The sequence below is a fragment of the Apteryx mantelli genome, chromosome 9 (assembly GCF_036417845.1).
Source record: "Apteryx mantelli isolate bAptMan1 chromosome 9, bAptMan1.hap1, whole genome shotgun sequence".
Classification (NCBI taxonomy): domain Eukaryota; kingdom Metazoa; phylum Chordata; class Aves; order Apterygiformes; family Apterygidae; genus Apteryx; species Apteryx mantelli.
In genome coordinates, this window is record NC_089986.1 from 18336634 (window position 1) to 18358038 (window position 21405).

At 37.4% G+C, this 21405-nt stretch overlaps 1 protein-coding gene across 1 annotated transcript in view; it reads left to right on the forward strand.

Annotated features, from left to right (window-relative positions):
* The first annotated feature begins 6200 nt into the window (after positions 1 to 6200).
* SLC9A9 (solute carrier family 9 member A9) overlaps positions 6201 to 21405 on the forward strand; it is a 224500-nt gene continuing 209295 nt past the window's right edge. Inside the window, exons 1-4 of the mRNA XM_067301844.1 lie at positions 6201 to 6489; positions 15162 to 15364; positions 20592 to 20669; positions 21292 to 21368. Coding sequence (XP_067157945.1) covers positions 6315 to 6489; positions 15162 to 15364; positions 20592 to 20669; positions 21292 to 21368 — 533 coding nt within the window. The 5' untranslated portion in view covers positions 6201 to 6314. The remainder of the gene's footprint in view (positions 6490 to 15161; positions 15365 to 20591; positions 20670 to 21291; positions 21369 to 21405) is intronic.

The window sequence follows — 21405 nt, forward strand, 5'->3', positions numbered from 1 at the left end:
TTTGAATGAAGGCTTTTTTATTACTTACCTGAGTACACATTAGCTACTCAGCATATGATTCTGAATGTTTGGGGCATCCTTCTGAGTAGCCTATATTTGCCAATATGTCATCAGTTTATCAAAAGCTTTCTTATTATGGTCCTGTACCAGTTAGTACCAATATATTTCCCCCAGTAATATATGTGTAAAATACCCACTTGCAAACATTTTGCAGCATATACTTAGCTTGCTTTAACCATGAAATCTCCATACGTTGTGCATGTTTCAGATAGGGTGTAACAACACAGTGGTGACACTTACATGGATTGCTGCAGCTGAAGACCCGGCTCGTTTAAAAAACATTAGCTGCTTACAACTCAGGTATGAAGCTTTCACTTTTGTATGTCCTCAGCCATTACGGTGTTTTGCAGATGTCTGAAGTCAGAAATAAGCATCAGTTCCTATTTGTAAAGACAATGTAGAATGACTAAATGGAGGTCAATAGCTGATATTAACATTTTATTTATATAGCCCTTTTCACTCAATGATCTCAAACCATTTACAAGCATTACTGAATTCTTAAGAGCCTCGAAAACTATGTAAATATTGTTAATCCTGGTTCTAAGATGAGCAAGCATTGTAATATCTGCAGAGAATCAAGGTAAGTCAACAGGATGTAGGTGAATTGTGGCAACTAGCTAAAAAGAGATCATCAAACATTATCTTACGTTTTGCAGAAAAAAGCATGCTACCTCTTGATGTGTAGCTCTTCTTCACAGTGAATGAATAATAGTATTAAACTACAAAGAGGTTGTTTTTAGAGCGGTAAACAAAGTTGTGTTACAAAAAAAAAAAAACTAAAAAAGACTCTTTTTAAAACATATCATGTCATCTTTGTCTGGCTTTTAGATTTTATTGTTTGTTTACAAAATAGCTTGTACCCTAAACGTTCCTCTTGATAAATCCTTGTTGTTTATGTTGTTTCCAAATTTTGTGCCAGTGTTTCAGAGGTTTCTGAGGAAAATAGTCTAGCCTTTTTGTCACCCATATTAGTTTTCAAATCTAATTACTTTTGACAAATGTGTTGTCAAATAGGAAACCATGTTGTGAGACACATGAAATTTATTTCAGTTATATATATAAATCTTGAGATTTTTCTCTGTAAATAAACAAAATAATGTTGAAAGAAAAGTATTCTCTCACATGCAGAGACCCTTTAATAGGCTTTTGAGTCCAGGCAAGAGGCTGGGCTCAAGCATAGATCACCTAGCCAAAGGAAGTATTTGCATATTTTAGCCTATGTGGCTCAGTCACTAGAGAAGCATGTGAGAGTCTGCTGCATCTTAGCTTTCTACTTGCTATAATTGCACCAGAGTGTCTTCGAGATCCTGGATGAGCTTATATGGCCTCAGCGTGGCCATTTTAAATATTTTATTTTTTTTTAGAAGCTTCATGAAAGTTAGTAGCAGCAATAAGTTTACTCACTGGCCCATTTTAACTCCTCCCACAAAAAAGTTAGGATTAACTCAGTATGTGGAAGAGAGATATACTGATGCAAAATTGGAACATTAACTTCTTTAGAACAGCACAGTACAAATACAGACTAAGAGTGAAAAACTGCTCTGGTCAAAATAGAAGAGAACTTTGCTAGATTCACTAGAAGTCGCCCCTGGAAAATAAATCTCTAGCATCAGTTTTGCATCAGGATAGGAGGGACCCAGGTTAATCATGAATTACATTAAAAAAGAAAAAAAAAATCTAAATACATAATTTGAAGAAATACCTTTCTCCAAGAATCAGAAATCTTATGTGTTGGATGGAATTCACAGATAATGGTCTATGCACCAAATCAAATGGAAGATGAAAAATGTTGACAAAAAAGCCATTTGAGGAAATTTAGAATGTTATGTGTTAACTCATAGAGTTAAAAAAGAATATAGATTTATCCTTTCTTCTTTTCCAAAAAATAAATGCTTAATTTCAAATAGTCAAAATTTCTCTTAAAAAAAAAAAAGAAAGAAAGAAAATGTTTGTTTGATTGGCATGCAGGCTAAAAATTATATTCGTGCCAGTTGCAGACAAGGATACAATTGGACAGGTATACTTTGCTCTGAAGGATTAATGCAATGTTACAGATATACAAAGAAGAAAAACAATACTTTTGGTTGGCACATCTGGATTGCTTGTAAGTAGCAACTGTGACAGGTGGCTATTTTAGATGGCCAATTTATAATTGTGTCTTACATCTCTGAGAGGAAAGTAATACCTAAAAGCCCAATTCCGTAACACGATGAATGTTATTTCAGACCAGATCTCCCCAAAATTATATGGGGAGCTATTCAAAGTCTTTGACAGAATTTAAGGACATAAGGCCAACACCTGCAAACCTAAAACTTCCATTCAGCTGGTAGAAAACCCTAATTACAATGTTTCCCAGGTATTCAGTGTTGCATTTCTGTGCACAAAGGAAAAAATTTGGAAGTCGCTTGCCAAACTCAGAGCATAGGTAGGAAACAGAACTGTCCAGCCTAGTGTTTCAAGCCATTACCTGCAAGAGGTAGAATCCTGGTTCAGGTCATTGCTCCCAACTTTTTTGTGGCTACCGCAGATAAAACACTGCAATATATTATGGAAAAGAGAGAGGTTTGGTCTCAGGATCCAGCTATGGCTGTCCTCAAGGGCTGCCTTGAAATAATTTAACTATTTTCTGTAGGGGTGTGATTTTTCTACTAAAATAATTCATCTCTATGCAACCCACCAGTTGGAAGCAGTTAAAGTGATAAAGTATATGATGTATCCACCATTCATTACACCAATAAGCTCTTGAAGTATAAGCGTCTTTTTATCAGTACAATCATGTCAATGCTAGGGAAGCATGCTCCTTTAACTATCAGTAAAGAGAAAGTTTTGTAGGTGTCTGGATTGATTTGTTAAACCCAAAATCCACTCAATAAGTGGGGCTTGAATCAGTGACTTTAATGTGAATGTTCCCATTCAGAAAGTTAAGCACATTGTTTAAAAGTTTGTAGAACTGGGATGGTGGATCATACTTTTCAGATGTAATCTCAGTTTTGAAGCCCTAATTTTTTCAAGGTTCAAACTTCAGAAACTTACAGCCTACAGAAAAGTAAATCTCGGAACAAGCCTGGATTTTTGGTTCAGTAGAAATAAAAGAACAAAACCAGTAAAAAAAAAAAAAAAAAAAAAGCACATAAAAACAGCCAAGATTTTCCCAACAAGGGCAAGGTTTCATGGTGTCTGAAGCAAGAGTACTAGTGTCTAAATTTTCATTTCTGAGGAAAATGATGCTTTTTGAGTAATGCCTCTCTTGATGCAGATGTCTTTTCTTACATAAAAGGAGTCCGACAGTGCCTTCAGTGCTTCTCTTTAAAAAAAAAATTCTCTCTTGACCCTATGTTTTTTCTAAAACTGTTTCACATACAGAAAAATGACTGATCAACCACTACATGATTTAATTATTTTGACAATGTATCCATTTTTAATTTCCCAAACGAAGTCTTCTGTTATCGAAGCATTGTGTAAGTTCGATTTTTTTCCTTGAATAATAACCTTTAAAAGTTCTAGGTTAAATTCTTTACTGGCAATCAGCTGGGAAAGCTGTACAAATTTTTGCCAACTGATATATTGCCTGGCAATTTATACTGTATGTGTGATAGTCAGCATAACCCTTGTTTAATATTTTTCTCAGAATGTTTAATACTTTCTCAAATCTTATATGTAAAGAAAGAGTCCCAGTGGTTGAGCACTGAAAGAATTCAAGTTGTTTATGCAATCTGAGTTCTCCTCCCTTGCTCCTAAGCATTGTAATATGCCTTTTACTCACATGTTCGCATACTTTTTTTTTCCGCTTAACTGATGTGACCAGCATGCAAATGGGTAGGACACAGAACAAATAACTCTGTAAATCCCATCATTTCCACGTCGTGATGTGGCTCAATAAATTAAAAGACATTTACTATTCAATCTGGCATTAAATCTAAAATCATTTGTTTCCTTCTAAGCTGTAACATGGTGCAAATTGCTAATGCATGTGATTTCTTCAAAAACATACATCAACTTATCTTGTGAGAGAGGGGAAAAAATATATACCCCTATTTTACAAAAGGGAAAATGCATATTTGGAAAATTAATATTCAAGTCTTTCAAACATTTTATATAGCAACTGCTCTAACAGCAAGTCTGAGGAATTCCTTATTGTCTGGTGGGAAGTGTGGGTTCAAGTACATTCAGACAGAGAAGGGGATTGAACCAAGTCTTCAAAATCTGAGGTGAATACCCTAATCCCTGATGTTCTCAGTATAAAATGACCCTCTTTCAATATTTTGTGCTCCTTTTTCTTTGATTTTCTTCTCAACAAATTACTTATTTGGTGAAGGTAGCAAACAGCTTTGAAAACAAGTATTTCTTCTTTTGTGAAAGACATTGTGGTAAAAGTTAAATGTACTGAACTTCAAATTTATTTTGTTTTGCTTTTGATACTTCCACATTAGAGGTGAACAATCAGTCTCACAACCTTAATTAAGGTAACTTATTTCCAAACTGTAAACATGATATTCAGATCAAATCTTCAGTTTTATTTCCCTCCTTTATAAAAGTTATAATCCTTAGCCATATGACTAACATTTTAAAAAGAGTTGCATCAGTTATGTAATAAAATTGCTCCACCTAATCCTCTTATGTATTATTTTGTTGTTCACAATACAGTGGTGAATAACTCAAAAAAAAAAAAATACAGAGATGCATCAAAAAAATACATCAAAGTTTTATCTTTACTTGAGCTCAAGTTGCATGGTCATTTAAGTTGAGAGGTATCAGCTGGTTTTTGCCTACTTTTCATATCAAGTGACTTCTTAGATAATCAGTTCAGAAATACAGTTTTGACTCAAATGATCCTGACTAAGTTTGCAAACTATCTGATAAAATTAAAAAAAGAAAGGGAAAACGACAGAAATCCAGAAGACAAAATGAAGTAAAAGCAGTGGAGAGTACGGAGTGAAAACAAATAGAGACTTAAGAAAAGTTTGGTAAGTAAAGAAAAAGCATGAATTAAAAAACTGTAAGGATACTGTATTTTACTTCACACAAAGGGAAAGAAGAACTGAAAACCTGAAAAATATGATGAAATTGGCTTACGTAGAAGACAGAATTGCTTGTTTGCTCAGTAGAAATATTTTTAAAACATTGCAGACTGAAGCAACAACATCTGCTTAGGAATACTCATACTATTCTGAGCTACAGCCCTGAAGATACTGAGAGTAAGGATAGCTAGGTATTTATTTATGTTTTATTCACCTTCAACAAATATCTGACTTGGAACGGATACTGTACCTCTCCGTTTGGCCTGAAATATTTTTATGAAATAAATTTTATGAAATTTGTGACAAAGGATGATTAGGAGAAGATTGTCCTTTTTACTGAGCAGCAGAAGCAGATTTTTTCTTGATGCTTTGAAGATGAGAGTTTATTTGGATTTCCTCTCCCCAGTATAGCACAAGCATTGCAGCCATAGGCTAGGACAGAAAAGCTTCTGTGGCCACTAGCTATAAAGAGTAAGACAATTTCTACCGTCTTCCTGGTTTAACCGAGCAGTGTAAATGAAAATGTCCAAACAGCAGAAATGATGAAAAGTAAATTCCACTGCATTTTGTTCAGTTTGATTAGGTTATTGTAAGTGCTCTGAATTCTAGGTAGCCAGACCTCTGCTTTCACAGAGATCTCTCTATCCTCCTGCAAGATCAGTGCAAGCTCAGGGCCTAAATCTTGAAATTCTTATTCATTGCTTTGGGTAGTAGTAGCCTTTCTTCTATGTCACATTTAAAAGTGGGAAAGTGGAAAGACTTTTTTAAACTTCCAAAATGCAGTCAAGGTTGCTTATGTCATTTTCTTAACATCAGTTAGGTTTTGTCATCTAAAACTGTCAAGACCAAACATGATTTTTAGGACTCAGATTATGCTGTAAATTACAGCAACAAACATTATGAACACAGACTAAATTATTCCAACAAAATCTGAGAAACAGGCAGAGCCCGGGCCTTGGAGAGATCTGTGCACGGACAGCTGGAGGAAGCACAGTCCGGCGATGCAATTGTAACATTAAAAATGAGACAGGGCGGCTTTAAGAGAGAAACAGGAAGCTGTAACTAGAATCCAGCTGAATTCTGAGCTGGGGCACTTTGCCGTGAGGCTGCAAATGAAGCAGATGTGTTTGTGAATTTCTGTAGTGTCTGGACATTTTTGTATCAAAGGTGATAACGCTTTCCTTCCTCTGTGAATTTTTCTTTTAATTTGCACATATTTTCCATAAAGGGAATGAAATGGAGAAGTTAAGGAAATATATACCAGTGAAAGATGAAGATCAGTTTTATCATCAGGGAGCTGTGGAGTTGCTGGTCTTTAACTTTCTGCTCATTCTTACAATATTAACAATTTGGTTATTTAAAAACCATCGATTCCGCTTTCTGCATGAAACTGGAGGAGCCATGGTTTATGGTGAGTATAAATTCAAGTGCCAGTTAAAATGGGACTAGTTGCATATGTATAATTGGGCACTTTAGATCAAGTCTGGCAAAGCTCAGAAAATGTGCTGAAATGTCATCATCCCCTTAAATGTAAAATAATAATGCAACTTAACCATCTCTCATGAAGTAGCTAGAGGTTGACTTGTCAAGGGAGTAAATATCATCAGCTATTATCCTCATGATGTGCACGTTATGTTACTCTGGGGGCAGACAGCCCCTGAATGACACTTGGGGAGTAAGGGAATTTACTGTTTTCAAACGAATGAAATGCCCACACTGAAAGAGATTATGCAATGTGCATATTTTGCATGCTTGTTTTGTACAACATTCAAAGGTGTTAGACTGAGAAGTACTGAGAAGTCCTGTGGATCCGCCTGTGTTTTCTAATAAAGTTTCAACCATCTCAAGATTTTTGTTTTTTTCCACTGTGCCTTTGAAAAGCGACTATGAAGAATGCCTCTCTAGTCTTCTCTGAATGGTGTCATTGTACTGTTATTTCAGTTTGCCTGTCTAGTTCTAATCTTCCTTTATGCAGTTTTGCAATATCGTGCATCACTTTCATGTTGAACCTTCTGCATTGTCCACTGCTAAGAAGTGCTTGCCAGTTTAATTATATACACTTACGTGTATAATGATTTGTCGTGTCTCTTGTTTCACTTTGAGAAAAATATGTGATTTCCATTTCTGTTGCCATAAAACACAGTGGTAACACTATATGTCAAGACTGAAGAAAAAGAAGCAAATCAACAGCTGAGTCATTTTGCATCTGAATTCCAGCCTATTTTGACTCTGACTGGTTCTATGCACATCACATACACTAGAGATATAGTAACCAAAACAGTTTTTGTTCAAGTTGCATATTCTGAAGAACTTTTGATTATCATGTCACATGGCATGCAAAACTTCTGTGGAGGTTCAACTGCAAGCTTGCAGCACAAAAGGCAACTTACCTCTACATTTAGACGTGGAAGCTTCATTAGCTCTTTCTATATCAAGTGCTTTAAGATGATCTCTGTTCCATAGGAGGATTACATAGGAAGATCACAGTCCTCCTTGTATTCCTTTCAAACTAATTAGGTAAATTAAAAAGTAAATATGAAGTTTCAGGAACATGGGCTATTTCATCATCTTGACTCACTTCCTAAGCAAGCAAAGAAACTCCTGTATTAAGCCAGTCACGCAGCCCCTATCACCTGGGTGGGGAAAGTCGGTGGATCTCTTACTCCTCATCTGTCCTGTTTTTAAGTTGTGAAAAATAGTTTGGCAATATGCCCTTTTTTGTCTTGCAGTCTGTCACACTAGACAATACCCTTCCATTGAATCAGTTGATACTTATATACGTATTACATGATATTTAGTTAAATGCAGTGTTTTCCCCTGTCATGCATCACCTAGATAGGTAATCAACAGTTTTTAGACTATACAAGCTGCATAGCATCTCTGAGAATACATTTGCTTTCTGCATTTCTGTTAATATCTGCCAAAAGGAAAAACATCAAATACTGTACAACATATTCATTATAATCAATTGTAAAATATGACAGTGTTTTTCTAATTACATGGGTAACTTCTAGTAGCTTCCTTCATTACTCTTGAACACTTTCCTACGTGCAGCTTCAACATTAGTTGAAGATTCAGACAAACACCTATAAAAATATAAATTAAATATGGAGGAATACAACCGTATACAAATAAACCAGTATTTCTTTAGTGTTTATCCATCTTTGGGTACCATCCTGCTTCCTGCCCAGAACACAATCTGCACATCATGAGGATAACCAGCTCATGATATTCTTTTGATCAGTTAAGAGATCAGTCCTCCAGCAGAACAGAACTTTTGAATTATTAATACATTCATGAACAAAGGACACATTCCTCATGGTTGTAAACAAACTAATCTATTTAGTCTTGTATTATTTATGGCAGCATTCAAATAGGGAAAATGCTTATTCATAGGATCTTAAAAGCTTGTGAAGTCCTTTTTACCTTTACCCTTAGAAATATTGGGTATGAGTTTGGGTATCTTTAGTGTCATGAAATACTAATAATGAAAAAGAAAGTGGAATTTCAGAGATCCTGATAGAAGCGTCAGAAAATCAGCTCAGGAGATTCATCGCACCAAGTGCTGACACTGAGCTAATTCCTGTCCTCACTTACAATGCAGTTAAGCCTGTGTAACTCCTACAACTGATTTTCTTCTTTGTGTGATTTTTCACTTGTCTTCACTATAAGAACAATTCTTTTATATCTGTTTTGCACAAACAGAAACTGTCAGCCCTACAGTTAGCTTTACTCCAGCCCATTGAGCTATTTGCTAGATTTATACATAAATGGCAGTGCAAGAAGCAGATAAGTTCGCATCAGATGACAGAAGAACATGGCCACCTCTTCGCAGACTGTGTCCCATGCTATGATAGATGGGTCTGCAGTCCTTTATCAAGACTGTGTGCAGTCAGAGGTGTAGCACTGGAAGGGATGGAGAAAGCAAAAAATGAGGAAGAGCAGGAAGAAAGCATAGAAATACAAAAACAGGAAGAAGTTTTCAAATTAGTGCCAAGTGCTGAACAGCCTCAAATTGGACACTAAGAACATCCTGATAGAAAGTTCTATTTAAAGTATAGCAAAAGTGGATTTTTTTTTTTGCATAAGCTTCATAGGAAAATGCACTGTAGGCTGAAGAGTTTCCACTAAAAAAGATCCCATAGTTGTAAACAGTCTATTTCAAAACTTTAAAAATTGAAATGTGTTAGTTTTTTATATGAAACCAAAGTTTCTACACTAAATATAGCTATAGTCACATTAAACACCTTTCAGTAGTTGCAAAGAAAAAAACATTCGGTTTGACTCAGAATTAATTCACAATAGAACAGAACATTTCAACACAGACTTTATACTTGTACATATATATAAAAATATATATGTATATATAAATTTCAAGGTAGTCAGTTTGAAACTGTTTATATAATCAAGGGGGCTTTCTTTGTTCTGGCACCAAATTGAAAAATCAGTTACTCACAAACAACGGAGAAGAATGTAGACTTACCTGTCTACAGAGCTAGCTCAATGAAACACTGGCTGTAAACATCCAAATTTCTGATCCTCCCCAGAATTTAGGTATCAGGGCTACATGCAGGTGCTATCAGTTACATGTGATTAAGAGGCTAGAGCAGGCCTGCTGGTAGGCAGCCAGAATTAATCCTTACCAAAAGCAGGCACAGGCACAGGCACAGGCACAGGCACAGGCACAGGCACAGGCACAGGCACAGGCACAGGCACAGGCACAGGCACAGGCACAGGCACAGGCACAGGCACAGGCACAGGCACAGGCACCCACTACTGGTGAGAAAAATCTGTGCCCTTTTATCTGCTAGGTTAATTAGCAACTTTGGTGGAAGATTGTTCTCGGCTTGAATAGATTATACACCCAGGGAATGTGTGATACCACCCCGGGGGGAGGTGAGGCTGGTCCAAGACACACCTGCCTTCAAAGTTGTGCTTTTAGGGAGCAGTTCATCAGACTGGAAGGAAAACACAAAAGTATGGATGACACAGAACATAGTCACTGCAGCTCTCAAAAGAGAGAATTGGATTCATGTTGGAGTGGCTGGAGATGCTTCCTGAAGTTTTGAGTAGTAGACTTAAAGGATGGGATCGGAGCTCTACCCTGCTCTTTTTTTTTCCATTGCTGTTCAACTCTTGGCAGCTGTGCGATGGGAATGCTGGTTCACGGCAGCTCTTACTCAGCCTTTTCTGAGGATCCCATGAAGCACGTGTGGAAGGGCGGCACGTAATCAGAGTTCCTGATTCAGCTCTGGTGGAGGTGTCCCATGATGAACCAATATGATTCTTACACCTCCTAAATCCATTTATGCCTTCTTGTGCAGCTTGGTTATGGTTTCATTCAGATTATGAATGTTTTGAGTACCCCTAATTCTCAAAGGCAGCAGTGGCTGCAACAGGTCCCAGAAAGCGGGATCCCAAATCCTGGATAAAATAATGAAGATAGATTACTTCTTTGTCTTCCTCACTGCAACATTGATAGGGAAGAGAAATTGTCAAGACTCTGAGTAAAGCATGGGAAAATTATATCAGAAATCGACATGTTCTAGTGGGTAGATGAAGAGAGGGATAGCGTTCTTAAGCCAGATAAAGAACTTTTGAAGAAAATCTAAAATAGCTGGGAAAATCAAGTAATGGACAAAACTGCATCCCTGAGTGTCTTTATTTAAGGGAGGCGTTTAACAACAGACTAGATGATAGAATCCTAGTCCTGTTTAGCTCAGGAGTTTGGCATGGGTGCCTTAAGAAGACCCTTCCAATACTCTCATCTATGATTAAGGATTTTATCCTGCTTCCACTGAAGAAGCTGGAATAACTGCATTGCCTTCCATGGAAACATGACTGGGCACTAGTTAGATTTTGTTGCAGGGAGACCTCCCTGCAAAGGACAATTGACCTCTTTTTTTAAAAAACCTGTGATATTAATTACACCTTTCTGTTTCAATCCAGCTTTGAAATAAATGTGCTTTAAAAATGAATTCAATAAACCCTTGGTACTAGTTTTGAAGGAAAATGCATTACATAAAAGGAAGCTGAAATGAAAACATTTATAGGATTTGGACTCCTAGAATACAAGACATGTATTATCACAATATGTATTATCACCAGATACTCTGTGCTGAGTACACTCAAGTTCAGCCTTCCATGATAAGCTTCTGCATTCACAGTTACCTACATTCTTAACTGATGTGATGCTCTATGAAACCTTTTTCTTCTCGCTAACAGTGCATTAGTATGCCACCTACTTTTGATGTCAAGTAACTGCTGACGCAGTATCATTCCTGACTGATCTTTAGGGAGTTTTAACTGCTTAATTCCTAGCCTGCCATGGTCAAGTCAGGCTTTCTGTGTGTGCCACTACGACGAAACAGAATGAGGTGGTGGTATTTGTACTGAAGGTGTATTTTTATGTACTAACTCCGTATAAATTGTGAGAATGATTTCATGTTTAAGTATTCTGCAGTGGAAACACTGATTGCAAGGAAACTAGAAATTATTAGCCTTTTTCATATTAGATGCGTTCCAAATGACTGTGATTTTTCCTGAATGTTCTTTTTAAATGAACTATAAAGAATGTTTTGGAAGATACATTACAAAAGCCTGATTTCACTTTGGAAGGTGAAGCAGTAGGAAAAAAATTATATTATAGTTAGACCTAGTTAAAAATGAATTATTTCTATTAGAATATAATCTGGACTCCTGAATTCTATTGCAAAATAATTAAATAATGATTTAAAGCAGAAAGTGCATTCCATAAATGTTACATGAACTAAGATATTCAATAGTCTCTTCCGAGATTTTTTATTCCCCATGATTTTTATATAGAGTGTTTGGCACATTTATTATTACTTACGGAACAATAGGATTTCATCACTTATATGGACTCCTGCAACATAGTATAGTGATATAGCAATTGTCTTTGATAGATCCTTCTGCACAGTATTTGAGAATTTTCTGAACTGATACCATCCATATTTTGTTCAAATCTAAGATATCATATTATTTCTTTGAGAACCATGAGGAGCACAAAGCCCCATCGATGCCCTGAGGATATTGAATGTTAGAATCTGCTCTAATGTCATTGCTCCGATGTGTGTATGCTCAGGAGACTCTTAAAATGTCATTGTTATTTCTGTTGCACTGCCGTTAAGTATCTTGGTGGCTCAGAACATTATCCTGATCTGGACTTCATCTGAGGGTAAGATCCAAAGCTGGGAGAACAAAAAGCAAAAAGCAGGCTTGAATTCTAGTTTGAGACTATGGCTAAAGATAACATCTTGTCGGAATACAGATTAAGAGCAGGCCTTCTCTGTTTTAGTCTAAACTTGACACTATTGTTTGCAATAATTTGCCCACACAATTTAATGCAAATGCATTAATGTAATTGAGAACATCATTAGTTTTCATTTTTAAAAATATCAAACAGAATTTGGTTCAAAGCATATGCTAAATAAGCCAATACAACAAACATTCTAGGAATCTCGAATAGAGTAAAAAACAGTCATCTGCCTACTTGACAGTAGAAGAGGGACAGTGAAGACAGTCTGCCAGTCTCTACTTATGTCCCCTGAGCAGTTCCCAATAGCCATTCTTACAGTTAGTAGGTGTGTAAGTCACATAATCAGTTAAACTTCGAAGGCTTTAAAAAAAAAAAAAAAGAAAGAAAAGAAAAAGAGCTGCAAATGGTAGAGTTTAAACTCCTATTTTTAAAAGCAATTTTATGTTTTTAGCACTTCATTCATGATTTTTGAGCGCTCAGTTAAAAATGGGTGCTATTTCCCTACAGTCTTTTGTATGCAGCAGCAGGAAGCCTGTTAAGTGTGATACTCCTTCTTGCCAGTGTAACAGAAACAAGACCAGTAGGAAAAAAAATGGCTACCTACATGCTTTGGGAAGACGACGTAGTATGAGTATGAGGGGCTAGGTAAGCCTGCCGAGGAAAAGGCAGGAGAAGGTGCATGGCAAGTTAATATGACAGATGCTGTAAAGGAACAAGTAAATATTAGAGTCCAGGAAATGCAGCAAGGCAGGAAAGGATGCTGGGTGAGCACAGAAGAAACATCGGTGGGAGAGATAAGGAGGGACATACAGGGAAGTTTGGTAAGCAGACAAAGAGAGAGAATGCAGAAGAAAAGAACAAGAAAGTGAAAGAAGGGACGGTGGGATGGGTGACCGGGATGTAATGGCACGTTCTTCTAACCAAACACTTCTTGCCACCTGACTAATCTAAACCTGTCCCATCTTGTGACTTGATAGTGGTTCTGGCAAATTGTGTGTTGCCAAATATCCCTGTTCCTGACTACGCTTTTTCAGTCGCAGGCCCTGAGCAGGCATTGATGGATGTCTGCAAAATATTTCTGTTACCCGAATGCATTAAGTCTACCTAGCACTTGATAACAGGAGTGCCACATTGAGTGATAGGAGCAAAAATTGGAAAAAATGAAAGTTTTACATTCCAGACAATGAGAAGGAAGAATCTTGTCCAAGCACCAAGTGAATCTGAATTTTTAATGTATTTGAAGTTGAATTTGTAAACGAAATAATGTGGTTCTTCTAGAGAAAAAATAAATAAAAATAAGACCAAAACTCTGACTGTTTTAACTAATTAACGGTTTCCTGAGTTCTGACTTATGGTTTTGGATATTTGGGACTGACCACTGTAAAAGTCATATATTACAGTAACATTTACAGTGCTTGCTTACCTTTTCCTGTAAGTGCTTTCCCCCACAGTTTTGAGGAATTGTCTTTTACTGCAGCTAAATTTGTTATTTGATTTATTGTACAAATGCTATATAGCTTCAAAAAGTGGCCTTGGGATTTTCTGCTACTTATCTAAATGCTGTAGTGTTTAAAGAAATCAACCATACTAAACAAGAGAGATAGAGCAATACAGCTGTTACTCATTGTGGCATCAATCCAGCTAACTGTAAGATTGCCTTACATGTACAGCAGAAATCTGCAATTCAGAGATTTTCTGTTCTTGGAAACAGGAATAATAGGGACATTCTATTTATCTAAGCATTTGTAATCACTTTTATCACCATGGCTTCTGATTGCTGGATAAAATTTAAACTTTAACATCATATTTGTCAGATTTCTATCAGCTATTTCCTGTAACTTAATTTCTTTCTTATCTTTCATTATTAAATATATCTCTCTAGATGTTTAGATGCTTCTGTCCATATTTAATCTGAATATTCTTAGCATTTTATGAATGTATTCGTAATTAGTAACTTTAACATGTAACATGTTCATGAACTTGGGACCTGAGGCATATAGGACATGCAAGAAGCATGAAAGTTAAATTGGAAACCCCATCCAAGTCTCTGATGGTGGAAATGATCTCCAGTAACTTTATCTGGCTAAATCTTTGTCCCCTCTCCTGCAGCAATCTTGCAAACTCCCACTAGAGCCAACAGAGAGAGAGGCACCTCCCAGAGAGAAATTGCACAAGTATATTTTCCTCTGTTAATGCTAAGGGGAGCCTAAATGACTGTCTTGGATAAGAGTCCTAAATTTTTAATAAACCAAACCTTAATCCCAATCATAATCTTCCTTTCCTTCTTCCCACTTTTATTTTGCTGTTTTCATGCAGCCTCATAAATACACAGTCTTTTATAGAAAGCATAATGTGCCTGCGGATAATGTGTCGGAGTTTTGTCCCCACAAACAAAGTGAGTAAAATCACCAAGAGCTCAGCTGATTTATGTGTGCTCAGTATAGCACTTCAGTTATGCTGCCATCCCCCTTCCCTAAGTATCTATTGAACTCGTGGTGGTTGAGCAACTCAGTTAATAACCCCACCAGGATGATTCCAGCAGTTGGATCACAAAACAGGAATACGCTTGAGCACATGTCAAGCCAATATCTGTATTCCAATTAAACAGTCGTTTTGGAAGAATATTTTATGGTCATCCGTCAAGTACTGCATGAGATGTACCTCTGTGAAGGTGGAAGCACCGAGAAGGTGGTGTCCTAGCTACAGTAGAACAAAAGAGGGCAAGCTAATTTTTCTCCAAGTCAGTAATTGCAAAGCATCTCTTAATCTCTTGGGTTTTGGTTTTTGTGTGTTTTGCTCTCCAGGCCTTGTAATGGGATTAATTATACGATATGCAACAAAACCCTCAGATGTTGAAAGTGGAACTGTTTATGAATGTGAAAAGCTGAAATTTGGGCCATCCACTCTACTCATTAATATAACTGACCGAGTCTATGAATATCAATACAAACGAGAGATCAGCCATCACAATGTCAACAGTCACCAAGGCAATGCAATGCTTCAAAAGGTAAAAACTATCTTCTTTTTGTTCTAAACTGTGTAAGGTATTTTTTTTCATTTACGCACCTGAGAGAGAGAAACAAGTTTCAAGTTAAAATGTGACACAGAGAGTTAGAGGCTATTCTGAATTTAGGGTGAGAAAGGTAAGTGAGGAGGGAGAACAGGAAAAGGAAGCAAGGTGCAGTAGAAACCTGACTATCATTCAGTTTTGCGTCCTGAATTCAGCTGGCTGTAGGCTTGAAGCATAACTGCCTGAGCTCTGCTACACAACAGTCCCACCCCCTGAAAACACGGATTTCATCAGGAGCAGCGGCAGCTGCTACCTTGGGCCCACCCCACCGGCGCTTTATAAACCTCACTGAAATCTTTCTTTGTCCTCTGTCTTAAACGTGACTTGTGCTGGCAGCGTAACACAGGGCAGGGCTGTTACCTCCTGCGTACGGCGGGGGCAACTACAAACCCCAAACAAACCTTTTACATCGTGTAAGCTTCTAAACAAGTCAGCTGCTATGGATGGATTTTCCTAGCGCTTAAATGTATTACAGCGTTCTCATCCCGGTGCGGTAGCGGGGGTTCACTGGCTGTCCCCAAGCCTGCAGGCGGTCATGCGGCAGTTCCGGCAGGGCGCGAAACGGGAAGCGTGAGAGGAAGTTTAGAGTCCTTTACGAGGTCATGGCCTTTTTTCTGTTTTCTAGTGTATAACAATTAAATATTTATCTTGTTAGTATTATCTTAATAATTAATAACTTGCACTGTTCTTGTTTTGTATGATATTCTTCTCCTAAAACCTCCCGTGTGTTATATGCATGCGTGTGCACAGACCCGCACATGTGCGCCCTCGCACACCCACGCAAGTCTGCTACCAAAGCTTCTGTTGGGATCCCTACCAGCTAAAAAGGTTAGAGTTGCTGCTGCTCAGGAGGCGGGGCGGTCAAATCACGCTAAGGCACCCTGGACCCAACACATTGCCCTCATCAGTCATGGGAAAATATTTACAGATAAATCCTGTCAGTACTAAACCGTTGCACTTGAAAAAATATATTGTTACATTACAAAGAGAAATTGTTACATTCAGATACCTACATTTTCTTTCCCCGCCCTTGCAACCTCTACTTCCTGTAATGTTCCCTTTCTAAACAAAATGACACCTTAAAAAACTCATGAGTGCAGAGGGACTTTTTAAAAACAGATTTTATGCTCAAAGGCATCAAATATTCATATGAAGGTTCTAAGCCCCTCAGAAATTACCATTTTTTTTTTACAATATTGTAATATATTATTTTGCTTTTTTCCAAGTATTCTTAATGTTTATCTAGCACAGTAATACATGTGCCTGTGTCTTATACTGGTTATCATTAAAAAACACTTTTAAGTTAGGCTTGGAAGTACACTGGGGAATGCCAGTGCCTAAAGGTCGGCAGCAGTAGAATTCAACCATCTGATCCAGTCGCTTGCTGATGCAGGACCGTCGTGTGCCTGCCAGTTGCTGCTCCAGAGTCTCGTGATTCTCAGAAAGAACTGTCTGGTCAAGGACCACGAGAGCTGGGTGGGTGCAGACAGGAAGATACTGTGGCACACTGGTCGGATTTTGCTGAGTCCTCATCCTTTTTCCTGCAAGTTGGTTGCAAGAGATTTGTCTCAGTCAATGCGTGTGTTTGGTTTCCAAGCTATACGTACTAATCTACTGCATCTGAACATCTTCACCAAATCAGGTATACTGAAGCTGGCTTGTATCATAAGGAAGGAGGAACACAGAAATTTCTCTTGCCCTTAAAGGGCACTGCCCGATCTTCTTTTCACAGTCTTACTTTGCTGAAAGGTCCTTAAAAGTCTTAGCTGTGCAGTTAGTACTGTGGATGTCTCTAGATTAAAAGAGATGGCTCAGCCTACTATTATTTTCATGCCTTTTTCCCTTAAAATGATCTGGCAAATGCCCTCTTTAAAAAAGGGGGATGGGGAGTGAGGGAGGGAATTAAACAGCATTTAGGAGACAAAAACAATGCCTGGCAGCCTTCCTGACTGGGGCAAAAGCAGTGATATAAAAAACAGAAAACAGGATTGCACCATGCTCTGATTGTCTGTACAACTGCAATTCCCTTTTTACTTCAGTATAAAAGTTTACTAAGTGCATTTATCAGAAAGAATAGTCTGTGCCATGACTTACAAATATGCATCCTTTATAGTACAGTTTATAATAATAAGACATGCAGTCAGGATTTCTGCTGCCTATGGAAAAAATTATGTTATCTTATTTGCTGAATTAATTCCAAAATTAACATTTGAGAATGTTAGTTTATAAGTGAAACAAAATTCATTTTCTATCTTATTTTCCGTAAAATTGTCAGCATAGCTAAAGTTGCTAACACATTATTTGCCAGCTAGTTCTTATCAGCTTAATAATTCAAAGTAAGCAGAATGGAAAAAAAAAAAAGGCTGAGCCCTCACTTCCTGTTTATCAAATCAAGCTCTCCATTAGTAAGAAGACAGCAGTAATTTTGTAGGCAGATCTTATTCTTTTGAAGCTAAATAATTCATCCACTATACTGTAGCCTTAAAATGTCACTTTATCCAAACAAAGGAGCTGCAAGACATTGTGCTAATTATATCCTGTCTCTTTTAAAGATATTGATATAATATATCCCGATGACAGAACAGTGGGTTACACAGGCTTATTAAAACAATGTTTTTCTCCAGCAATGTTGTGGTTTTAAACAGGATTCCATTTTTCTGAAAGTTACTTGAAATGAAGTGCAGTGGCTGAACATCGTCATTGCTCGCTCTCTCTGCCTGAAGTTGGTGGCAAGTGGGAACAGTGTGTTGACAAGAGCTGGGGGAAAGAACTTTTTGCCTTGCCTAATGTCATGGGCATTCTAGCATTATTTAAGAGATTTAATGGGTATTTTGTATGCTGTTTTGCTGTTGCAGAAGCAAAAATGCATGTGTGATGTATATAAAATACAGCGTTAGCTGATGAACACACTTTATTTGAACTCTAGATGCATTACCAATTTCACGACACCTCAACACTTGCAGTGGCAGTCAGAAAACAGAATCACATATGGTGACTGAAATTGTTTACATTTTCTGTTGTGTTTTGGTCTTTTTCTACCCTACTTAGACCTGTCTTCATCCATTTAAGGGAATGTTCTGCTAGTGTAAAGTTGGTTTGCCCGGCTTTTGCGCCAGCCATTTATCCCCTTCTTATGCCAGGAACACACTGGAACACCCAGGAAAGGAGAGTCAGCTGCTTTCTGAGGATGGAGCTAAATTGTTCTCTATCACTTTCTTGCTGAAGGACGGTCCCAGAGCCTGCTGCTGACTGATACAGATCAATTCTCTCTGTATGCAAGTGCAAATGCACCAAGAGAACATGAAGAACGTTAAATGTCTCTTCTGAGGAGAACAGATTTATGCTGAACATAATCTAGGCCAAAATTCTTAGAAACATAATTTGTTTCCAAAAGACTGTTTATTATATGCACATACTCTATTATATTGAGTTCAAATCCTTCATCTGGTAGCTTTTAATAGAAATTATGCAGGTTTCATATGTAACTGAAAGAGGAATAATTAACTAGCTCTCTGGCTAGTATGTATTGGTGTAGTTTCTCTGAAGTAAAAAAATTTACAGCATTTTATACCAGCTGAGGAGCTGACATTATAAGTATATACTTATATAAGTATTATAGTGTATAAGTATTTATAGTGTCAGATCCTCAGCTGGATTTTGAGAATATTCCAAGAATATTCCAAGTCTGAATAACATACCTTCAGTTCTGAAAGCAAATTGCAGTTCAGTTATTTCCTTGAAGAAAATCACATTAGTCTTTACAGAATGGCTGAATCTAATCAATAGTTTATAGAAAATATAAGGTATGCCTTTGATGCCTATAAACAGATATGAGATATGTAGACAATATGATAGAGTTAGTGCCGCTCAGACTTCCTTGCAAAGTGATATTTTGTGTTTTTGCTAACACAGAAAATTAATAACCTGCTATCTAAGAGGTATAGATGGCTGTCACCAGAAAGATACTTCAGTTTCATTGCTACGACAATATGACTTGCAATGTCAGCACAGATAGAAATAGAAAAAACAACACATAAGTAAGGATATTATTGGTAAATCAGCTGAGCTGCTAATAATTAAGCACTTCACAAAACCCTTAAATTGAATAACGTCTTCTAAAAGAAGTGTCAAAACCTTTAAATCTGGAAGAAAAGGCTTCATGCCATTTGTGAACCTCAAGTTTCAACAGGCAGTGCTTTTGCAGGACAGGACAATTTGTGCCTTGCCAAACTTGCATTTCGTTAGCAAGGAGAAGCAGCCAGTTACTGTGGAGAGGCTAGAACTTGTTTTGTGGCCGTCTATCCAAACTGATTGACTGGACTGGACAGATTATATTTTACTAGATGTGTTATGAGGGAAAAGAAGCTAGAGAAGCAGTCAGTGGGTTGATTGAGAAACTTCAGGACAACAGGAGCCTGTGCTGGCCGTTGTGTAGAACTGATTATACCATCACAGTGTAATGAGTTATGTCGCGTCTAACTTGTATTACCTAACCACATGCATTTTCCTTGCCTGTTAAAAATGTGAGGTGAAATGTACCACTTTTGATCACTTTTAGGTTAACCTGTCATGAAGGAATGAAGATGGTCTAGGTGTGCACACTTTTCAGGTGCAGTAGTGCAAGAAGCATATATTGTTAGCTGATAGCCAATAGCTCATTAGGCCACATTAGCAGGCTCTATCTGTGCATAATAGATACGGTTTGAGAGAACCGTTACTTTGGATTTTTGGTAGTGCAGGTATTTTCTGTTATTGCCATTCTGTGAGCAGGAAATTGAGGCACAAGGTTGTGCCTTTCTTGAGACTGAACAGGAAGCCTGTGCCTGAACCACAGCTGTCAAGTTGGATGGTCTGAAGTGCAAGTACTCACTGCCAGATGTAACATTGCCTGTAGGTGTTCCAGGCAGACCAGTGCATTGCTGATTTCCTTCTACTTAATATTCTAAACATTCAAGTAGTATTCGATATATATAAGCAGTAAGGAAATACACATTCATACTTACATGAAAATAACTGAATAACATTCTGACCTCCAGACAATCATGTGTGACTCATAAAGCTGACACTGAGATAAATCCTGATAAAAAGGTACAATTAAAACCTATCCTATTGACTGAAATGCTGCTTTATTTCTCCTTACACTTTCTTTTTTTCTTTCTGACAGATGACATTTGATCCTGCCATCTTCTTCAACATTTTGCTGCCACCCATTATATTTCATGCTGGATATAGTTTAAAAAAGGTGTGTGCTTCTTTCTTATGTTACAAAAGTAGGTGAATGTGATTGCTACTTTGTAGATCCAACAGGCCAGTGACATAGAAAAGAGTCAATTACCAGTTATATTGCATGGCAATAACCTGAAAGGAATGGGGGAATATGAAAGGGAAGTGGACCTTATTCTGCTCCCTTTCCGCACCTGTGCGAAGCTTTGATTGTGCAGTTTGTAACATTTGGGCATATTGCAGTGGTCAGAAGAGGCCACTGTGAATCTGGTGACACTGCATGTAGGCAGCAGTCTATCAGAGTTTTATATGATCATGGACTTAGTGTGTTCAAGGGATGTGATTATGGTAATGTTTGCATCAGGTACTTTCAAGGTGAACTTCTGTTACGATACTGGAGCATTTGGCCACATATATAAAAGAGGGAAGTTCAATGGCATTCCAAGCAGCAAAGCATGAATCATCTTAAATCATATTTTCAAAAATATCTTCTGTAGCCTATATTGTTTCATTTTACATCTGAGCTATTGGCTATAACAAGAGCAAGAATAGATGGAATGGAACTTCTAGACACAGTGTTTCAATTTGGCTTTATTGTTCTATTATTAACAAAAGGCTTTTTTTCAAAATTCCCTCCCCAGAGACATTTTTTTCGTAACTTAGGATCAATTTTAACCTACGCCTTTTTGGGAACTGCTATCTCCTGCATTGTCATAGGGTAAGTGAATGCCTTCTGCTGTTACTATTACTGGTCA